This window comes from Daphnia pulicaria, chromosome 1 (genome assembly GCF_021234035.1).
Source record: "Daphnia pulicaria isolate SC F1-1A chromosome 1, SC_F0-13Bv2, whole genome shotgun sequence".
In the NCBI taxonomy this organism is placed as follows: Eukaryota; Metazoa; Arthropoda; class Branchiopoda; order Diplostraca; family Daphniidae; genus Daphnia; species Daphnia pulicaria.
In genome coordinates this window covers 23,930,657-23,940,274 of record NC_060913.1, presented here as the reverse complement: position 1 = coordinate 23,940,274, position 9,618 = coordinate 23,930,657, and the positions used below count along the sequence as shown (strand labels likewise).

At 37.4% G+C, this 9,618-nt stretch overlaps 1 protein-coding gene and 1 pseudogene across 1 annotated transcript; both read right to left on the bottom strand.

The window, feature by feature from the left end:
• Nucleotides 1-3,737: 3,737 nt before the first annotated feature.
• Nucleotides 3,738-4,608, bottom strand: LOC124315101 (kelch-like protein 30). Its single transcript, XM_046780539.1, has 3 exons — nucleotides 4,225-4,608; nucleotides 4,046-4,161; nucleotides 3,738-3,962 (listed from the first exon to the last, which is right to left on the bottom strand). The coding sequence occupies exons 1-3, from the start codon at nucleotides 4,445-4,447 to the stop codon at nucleotides 3,738-3,740; spliced, it is 564 nt and encodes a 187-aa protein (XP_046636495.1). The 5' UTR covers nucleotides 4,448-4,608.
• Nucleotides 4,609-4,943: 335 nt separating this feature from the next.
• LOC124315025 lies at nucleotides 4,944-6,570 on the bottom strand (annotated as a pseudogene).
• Between the last annotated feature and the right edge of the window lie 3,048 nt (nucleotides 6,571-9,618).

Sequence of the window (9,618 nt, the reverse complement as noted above, 5' to 3'; positions counted from 1 at the left end):
CCTTTCTGTCGGCAACGCACAAAAAATGGAACTGTCAACAGTTTTTATTTTTCAAGCTAATTTACATCATCAAAGCTAATACATCATTCTCTTTGACAATCATTTCTTTTAAATTTATTGTTTCCGACGCTGCATCATTACAGCATATATTTCTTATTTTTTTTTAAATTTTTCAGTGCAAGATGACGATGGAGTTCTGCACCGTTTGCCGAAAAAAAATAGTGGTTACACGGAAGTAACAAATGGCATGATACCGAAAATAAACGTAAATGCCGAAGAACCTGGATTGAATTGTCAGAATCCTGGACATCAAGGATCAGTACACTCCCTCAAAATGGATACACTCGAGTGTGATCCCTGTGAACGCACTGGACCACCTATGACTCAACGTAGAAATCAATGGAATTTGCAACTGAGCCCAATAATTTCAACCAGACCGATTTTCGTAGTGGTTCTCGTCTCACGTTCCTCCAATGGTCGAGAAATTAAGCAGAAAATATATGACGACATGAGGATATGCTTCAAAGAAAATCAAAGGTAAATTAATTTTCTGTTTTCTTCTTTCGGTTTTTTTGGGTGTGGTCGATTGGCGCCACTTGTCACTATTTCTCGCTATTTGTACAAATTCGTTGCAATTTAATTGATCTATGGCCAACGACACAACAATCTTAGAGACAAGTTTTCTGTTTTTGTGTACGTGCGGAATTTTTGGGCATTCAACTCCACTTTGCATTGTTGTTGTGGCGTTGATGTTGCTCGTCTTTTTTGTCATTCTTGTTGATCGTTCTTTTTTCGGCCGCTGCTGCCCGGTCCCTACAAAAAAATGACTGCGGTACTGATTTCTCTATTCGTAGATGTCAGGTCTCACTCTCTCTCTCACCCACTGGTTGCTGCTCTTAATCGTCCCTCTTTTCATTTTTCATTCCATCGACCCACCCCTCTGACGAGACTGGCAAAGTGCATAGCTTTGCGCATTTCTCACGACATTTCAAACGACATTTACAAGCATTTCCCCCTGGGCGGACGGCGGGGTTGATAGCATTCCGATTTTTTGGGGTCTTCTTATTTTTATTTTCTAAAGAAGGAAGGGGAAAAAGAAGAAAAGGAAAGGACATTCTTACAAACTGGGGATTTATATGAGACGCGGCCTATCAAGGAGGGCGGGCAACACTCGGACGGCCAAAAGTTTGCGCACAAAGTGCTAGATGCAGCCCATAGTAACATCTTGCACCTGCCAAAACACACAACAAGCAGGAAATTATTCATGCCAAAAATTCAATCATTCATTTCCTATTTGTCCAATTTTGGTCCATTTCCCAATTGGACATCTAGAAAACAATCAAAGAAAAAAAGAATAAGAAAACAAATTGAAAAAATCCCATGGTGGGTGGGGGGGAGAAGAAATTCGCCCAGTATGTGTGGGTCCGTCCGTCTCTCTCTAACTTCGTTGGAGGTTTTCGACTGAATGAGAATGTAGACCACTTGATCCAAATCCATTTCGCTCTCCAAATCGCCCTAGTTTTGTTGTTCATGTCCTCCTCATCCACGTCCACCTCGTCGTCGCTCGAGGTGGCGGAGAAGAGTCGACGGTACATCAGACCAGCCTGACTCGCATAAGACGGATGGTGGCTAAAGATTTCCAGCAAAATTTGCTTGTCCTCGTCTTCCAGCCCTACTTGCCCGTCGTCAGGTCTGTCGTTGTCGTCTTTGTCGAAATAGCCCGTAATGGCAGGCGGAGCCATAAAAAAATGTAGCGGTTAGACGACAATTCCGGCTAGTGAATGGGCGGATTCGTTTTAAATAAATAGGGGAAAATTATAAAAATTTGCATAATAAAATCTATTCTTTAACCATAGATTTTTAATTTTATCCTATTTATGTTTCCTAGAAAAATTTTGGATTTCCTGAAGATGAAAACGGGATTGGATTACGATATTCACATCGTTGCGCAAATAGGCCATAATGGCTCTTCTTTATCCCTACTTGAAGACAGTGACACACATGTGCGCAAGAAACATCATGAAGAACGAATTCCTGCTAGTCACATATCTGACATCTTCTTTTATCATAGAACATCCACGTCTATGTTTGGATATATGACGAATTCGCCCGGTGAGCTTACTGGGAAGGTGGCAAATCTTGTAAATTAAAAATAATAATTTATTTTTGTTTATAACTTTAATTAATGTAATTCTTTAAATAATTACAGTACAGAAATTTCAGGAATTTAGAAAGGGGAGGGATTATGCCATCATCCGTTGTTTTTATGACAAATGGTGTTTATGTAACGAACAGTGAAGGTGTTGTGCCTAATTTTACATTATTCACGGGTGAAGATTTCATAGAAACAACTGAACCCCTTGTGCGAACTGACTTTGTGGGATTCCGAGATACGACAGAAGCAACCATTGAGGGATACATTGGAATGTCACAAGGTAACTACATTTCCTAAATATTTTCTTAAAAGTTCTCATTTTTTTTTATATTTTATAATTTAGATTCAGGAACAAGACTAATACGAACACATCAAGCAAGGAAAAAGCAAAAGACAACACCTGAAAACTAACTTTTTCGACAAGCATTGCCGATTGTCGTTGTTGTGTCAAGGAGGTGTAGACATTTCTTCTTCTACTTTTCTTTATCTAGTTTGTGTGTGAAGTTTTATGTCTCCCACCATAACGCAATTATCCGTCATCTTATCGCTTCATCATCCATGGCCTCCTTCAACTTAGTTGGCTTTATTGTCTCTCTCGTTCCCTATTTTTCTTCTATTTTCATAATACCTACTCTAACTGTTTTTCATACCTCTACTTTTCATAAAACCTACTCTAACTCCCAATTCAGATACAACTTGTTAAATACAACTTGATTAATGAGTATTGAGTACTAATTCCGTTTTGTAAAATGTAAATGTTGCCCAGGAATTACGGACATCTAAAACAGCGCTTGCTGCAGGTAAAATTTGTATTTGGAGTATTAGAGGAGTATAAGGGGCCGTCTAGCTGTCACAGTCACAGTCATGCCCAAAGAGGTAAAAGAAGAAGTAGGAAATTGTTTTCAATCTAATTATAATGCACCTTTAATTTTCGGAGATGAGGAATTAATTCACGGTTCGTATGTCTCTCTTTTTTCGTGCATCACGCAAGACCATTCGCCAGGCATTTGTTCGTCTCTAAAAAAGTTGGCCATCTCTTAGCCTATAGCCCGATAAGGATTTATTGATGGAACCATACTCTCCGTTTCTGAGACTAACAACGTGATTGTCAAATGAGCAGCATAGTATGGATTACAAGGCAAATCAAAGTTTAAGTCGTTGGCATGCGTAGAGTACATGCTGGGTAACATGTTCGCGCATCACATGCATCCAATCATCCGGTGCAGTTGTCAACCATGCTCTTCGATTCGGAATTTTCCGCCTTCAAATTATCACTAAACGAATTAACAATTATCCCTTCTGGACTCAATTTCCAGGTCAAATCCCGAACAAAAGTGTACCTATTATTCTAGAACTTTAGACCTCCTCTTCTGGTTCAATTTTAAAATAGCCTCCGACAAAGATTTTATCTATCCAATTTGTGCTGTTTACATAAAAATGGTTGTTGTTTTCACGCATTTCAATTTCAAAATGGGAAACGCTAAAGAAATTTTAAGTTTCTTTTTCGTATCAGTATCAGGGCCTCGATAAATATGTATCTCTGATCAAACATTAACGACATAGCAACAAACATGCATTACATCTATTTAGAAGATCGGTTTTTCTTAACTTGTCGTTGAACGTAAACGGCCACAACTGCAATGATGATTAAAAGAACGATGCCCAGTCCCAGGATGACACCATAAAAAGTGTTCACTTCAAGTTCAGGTACTCCAATCATGTCACCCAATACAAAGAGCTCTAGGGCATTTGATTCGTTCAAAGTATGGAGTAAGAATTGCACACACATGGTCTGAACTTCAAGAAACTGTTAATGGATAAAAGCAAATCAATACACCATAATATTTGAAAGGATTCACAATAAGCAGTATTAAGCCTATGCATTAATACCTGCAGCATTGAAGCTGTCTCAAGAAGTTTAAGCATCCTTTTCTCATCTTCCAGCTGCAATGGATAGCCGTAGGATAAATCTACAAGTATACGAAGCATAAAACCATCTACATCCTAAAAAAAAATAATAGTAATTGACAAGCGGTATTGGAATGGCATGTTGTTGCTTCTACACATCTTAATAGTGATGGACCGTTCATCTTTTTCTGCAAAACTTGAGCTGAACATAGCACTGAAATAAGAACTTTCTTTGGCCAAAACAGCTCTATGACATGAGATTCTTTCCCCTTCACAAAGCAGCACAACATCAGGAGCAGTATCAGTGACTTGTTTTGTGGGTTCATTTTCATTTGTTGTAATGTCCCCACTTAATTCAATCTGCCGTGTTTGACTGTCAGTCATGTTGTTAAATTGGTAAATTGTACTGATTTGTCTTGTCTTTGTCAGTTTGTTAGTCAATTCCAGTTGAGGAACTTGACAGAGATTTGTAGAATTGAAGAAATGCTAAGATTTGAATGTCTCGTTAATCTTTGATAAATTTGTTGAGTTATATAAAATATATAAGTCCGCCGTCAAATGCTTCACTGCATAGATAAACACCCTACGGATTTGTAAAAGAAAGTGAAAGGTTTTGTTTTACTTTTGAATGCAAGAGCAGACTACGCTCGGTCTCGGTTGTCATGTCTCATGTGTTGACATTGACTCCGCAAGACACATTAATAATCTTGTTATTTTCGTAGAAATAAAATGTTTTTCCACATAACTTATTTTCGTATTAATTTCTACAGGCGATAAGCAATTAAAAAAAATTCTTAGATCTGGCAATCAACACGAGTTTTCATTTTCTTTCGTTTATTTTTGAAAAAAAAGCCGTGAATTTTTCTGCACGAATACTCAACTACAAATGCTATGCACATGCAGTAGAAAAAAAATCCCATTCTTAAACAAAGAAGTGATTGATTTTTCAATCCATTATAGCTACTAGAAAAATAGGCAAACGTTTTGGAGAGAATATCCCATCCCAAAATTAAATGAGTAAAATTCATTTTCTTCTTTTCCCTTAACTATACCTCGCATTTTTCTATTAAGAAAATGAATTTGCGAGTCAGTATTAGTTTATTCCCATTTTGCGCTTTTAGAACTATTAAAAACAAAAACGAAAAATTCTCAAATGGACTCTACAATTTCCTCGTCCAACACGAACCCAGTGAAATGTGTCAGATGGTCACTGCTGTCGTACATGTACAACCACGATGTGACATCCATCTGCACCCAAACTTGATCACCCGATTTCAAGCTCAGCGTTGACTGGAGTGACAAGACACTCCACTGACGAAGGAGGACATTTGCCTTTTCAATCACACTCTTTCTGATTTCACCTCCGTTCAGGTGAAGACCAAGCTGAGCACGACCTGCCGAAACTGGAAATGTCGCCACTCCCGTGAAGAAAAAGAAATAAGTTCCCGTACGCGGTGCCGTGAAAACTACCGAAGTTAAATTCATGGCGTTTCCTTCATTCACCCACGCCAAATCGAACGGGACTGGGGTCCCATTGGTTTCAAATGTTGAATTCCTCTGGACGTAGAAATGGACGGGATGGGATTTGACGTCAGCGTATCCGATCCATTTTTGCTTGTCTGTCAATTGAAAATTAATTGATTAGTTAACGTTATAGGTTGGAATGAAATTTCTAACAATTTCCACTTTAAAAGTCAAAGTTGCAATACACCGCTCCCATCTTTTTCGATCCTTTCACCAAAAAGATTCCGCTGATTTCGTGTCCCATGCGATTAAGATCTTCACAAGAGGTAGGCATTTTACCAATGTCAGCTATTGCCATAGTTCTGGCTGTGGAAAGAAAATCAAAATGATTTCGTCGAATCTCTCTTCAACTTATCCTTTTCTTTATCAGAATTTTACCGTTTAATTTCTCCGACAGATCATTGACGATGGAGTTCGTGTCACGCAGTTCGATCCTAGTTTATTGCAATGCCCTTTTGGTGGCCTCCATCTCCTTTTGTGTTGCTGCAAATGAGTTCAATTTAGACTTTAGTATGCCTTTCGAATGACTTAAAGTTGCTGAACCATTTCATTCCATTAAATAAAAGATGCAACTATACAAACAAATTAATTGTAACTTAAAAATTCTTTTAGTTTTGCCACTTCCGTTTTACTATTATATTTTCGATTTAGTCCACCTTTTAGTTCCGTTGACAAATTTCCGGTGCTGATGTTCGTTTCTGTCAATTCTTTTGCAGTCACTAGATTTATTGAAAATAAAAGTTTCAATATGGATTTGTGGCAAATTTGTTAATTTAAAAAAAAATGAAATTTACAATTTAGTTTTACTGTTAAAATATCGACGATTTGCCCAATTCTGAATTCAGCGCCCAATTCCAAGTCATTTCTGAATCCAATTGTTATACATTTCCCTCCGAACAACTATGTACACACAGGTGGTCGATTTTACTCCGCCTGACGAGTTCTTCCTGCGTATTCCCATCCTCCACAGCTACCACATCCATTCCAAACCAACTGGGTGGTAATTTCTTCGTCCCCTAGTCGCTCGGCCAAACACACGCCTATAGACGTCTAGGCGTTTCCCCAGTGGTCAAGAATGTCGTGAGCCCCGTCGTTTCTGTCCCTCCTACAACTGCACCCGTCATGCCCTGCTGACCTTATAAGCCCTTGCAGCTCACCTGGTCACCCCATGAAGCCCCCTTTTCCTTTCTATTATTGTCGACCTGAAAAAAATTTTCTTGAATTTAATTTTTATTTAATTTAATTTTCTTTGACTTCTTGTAAAAAAACACGGTAACGTGACTTTCAATTTTTAATTTTCATTCGACAGTTTGTTGATTTTTCTACAAGCGAAATGTCCAGGGGAGGAAACACATACAGCCAAAAGCTTTTTGTGTTTTTTACACAGCATCTGGGAACTTCATATAAATTCCATCAGCGTTATGAAAATGTAAATCAACGTGTTATACTTCAAATTTATGGTATTTTTACGTTCAATTTTTTTAGATTTAATTTACTTTAATTATTTTTAATTTCATAGGTGATGAATTAAAAAATTAATCTGCACTTAGGAATACCATCGAAGAGGCGAAAGAAGTGTGTCTCCGTTGGTATATCTCGTTTCTGTTCCGCGAGGACATAATGTCTTGGTATGATTTTTTTATATTCTCCGGTTCTAGTCATTACGTCATTCTAGTCATACGTATTTAGTCATACATATTTCTAGTCATATCATCATTCTGTCAGTCATATATCATTCTAGTCATATATATTTAGGAACTTCCTTCCTGGAAATAATTTTGCTGCATATCAAATTCCATCCGAAAAGCCCTACTTCCAGGGGGTGGGGTATACCCTCACGTAGTACAGCCGACCCTGGATAACTATATAAAAAACAAAGGCTGGAAGAAAACGGAGATACGTTTTAAAATAGGAAACGATTTCTGCTTCCTCCTACTGGTGGAAATTTTGGATTAAGTAAGTCTTAATTTTTTTTGCTTGTTTTATGTTTTTTGTAATAATTTCTTTCTTTTTTTGTTCTACAGCATATAAGGTGACATCGATTGATCAAATCAAGGAAAAGGCAGTAATAGATGCCTACCTTAGGATGTACAAGATCCTTTATCAATGTGGAAAAGTGCGAGCTTATATATTTCGCCAAAACACACAACTTCCAGACAAAACTTGAATTCCACAAATTGCACAACAGCAGCAAAAGGTAAATTTTTCAATTAATTAAATTAAAATAAGAAATTGAAAAAATTAATTTTTTTTCAATTTTTTTAGGCACAATAAAACTCAAAGTTTCGGATGTCAGGTACAAATCTCGCCCTTTGGAGGGTTACAGGGTAACATTCGAGGGCCCTGTAGCCGAAACTGAATTTTTCAATAGTTCAAGTAAGTTTTACATTTGATAAAGCTGTTTTTTTTCTAATCGCAATATTGATGTTCATTTGTAAACTTTTTGTAATAACTAGACTTGATGAAAATCACGTCCGTGGTGAGCACTGAAAGCCAAAGTCTCCTCTCATCAGTGACCAGTACCAAGGGAAAAAGGTCGTGAAAGGATGATGAAAATCCACTTCTGAGAGCCGTGCACTGCTGGCGGGTCTACGGAATTGCTTACTCTCCCCCACTTTTTTCTGAAACAAAGGGGTTTAGTAGGGACTGGGGGAAGAGTAATCAATTCCGTAGACCCGGCAGCAGAAGAACCTACAGAAACTTTTTCGCCTTGCGAAAACAGCGGTTTCCCGTAAGGTTCTCTCGGGTGTCCGGACACTTTTGGTGCCTATTGTACATACCTTAGTCCATTCCAGCAGGCAAGCAAGCAAATATTCATGACTGCAGTTATTAGTTTAGAATTTGTTGGTAGGTCGTTGAACGCAAATGGGATAGGAAGGTTGTTGCTGTGGGCTAAGTCTAGTCCTTTGAAAAATCTATTAAAATGAAATGACCTGGTGGGACTGGTTGCTGACGAAACGATTGCTCAACATTGGAAGATAAGCCGAGTAACAGTTGCTGCTGCTTTTGTTATTGCGGTTTCCTCCAATTACTTACTTTTTTATTATTGCAGTGGTGTCTCTTTAGTACTAGACATGAATTTGCCATGTACTTGGGACTAGAGATTTCCGAGAAGAGCAGGATCAGTAATCCAATGAGTATTTTAATAATTTTAACTTTAAAGTTGAGCCTGGCCTAATCATTTCTTTCTCTTACAGACAGTTCTATGCTCTTGCGCCTATTCATTTATACCCTTCATGCAGCAGCGTTTTTTGGCTATCTCCTTGTTGCTGTAAAAATTATCTTTTTACTTAATGTCATCATTCAGGTTTAACTGGCTGACAACCCATTAAAAATGTTTAAACCATCAATATCAAATATGATCTAAGAATTTGTTGTGATTTATGTAGACTATAACTATAACTATTTCGTATTTGCCTATTTGGTAAAAAAGGATTGCCCTTCAGAATTCCATTGGTATGGACAGTAAACTTGTTTGGAAAATTAACGACGTGGATGAAATGTGAAAATCTCATTCTTTCAAGGTCAAACTCAAGTCTAAATTTTTTCTAAATTTTTTTTTAGAAAATAATAAAATGGGCTTCAGTATACTCACAGAAAAAATAGTTTACTCAAATACATTAACAAAATAAAGAAATCTAGGGGATTTGGGTTTCTTCCTTTATGTAGGGGAATAGGTTGGATTTTCTTTATTGCGGGAAGAAGAAGGAAGGCCATCATCAGCCAATTAAAGCACCCTCAAAAATTACTTAAATGCATAAACACGGATGTAACTTGCAATATGAAAGTAAAAAATGTACGATGTGAAGACTTAACTAGGAGCTCGACTTTGTCACGTTTTGCTAATCGTTCAATTTTGTATCCCAATTTAACGACGAAGTTTTCTTTGAATTTTGAACCATTGAATAATTGGATACAAAATGGGTGAATATCTGATTATAACACAAACAAAACATAAAAAATCAGACGATTAAAAAGAAAAACAACTTTATCAGAGCTACATTTTTTAAGTCAACAAAATAAGGGAATTT

Coding starts and splice junctions, on each gene's coding strand:
- LOC124315101 (XM_046780539.1), bottom strand. CDS start 4,447: ATGACTGACAGTCAAACACGGCAGATTGAATTAAGTGGGGACATTACA. Junction 4,162..4,224: donor TGAACGGTCCATCACTATTA/AGATGTGTAGAA, acceptor TTATTTTTTTTT/AGGATGTAGATGGTTTTATG. Junction 3,963..4,045: donor AGACAGCTTCAATGCTGCAG/GTATTAATGCAT, acceptor ATCCATTAACAG/TTTCTTGAAGTTCAGACCAT.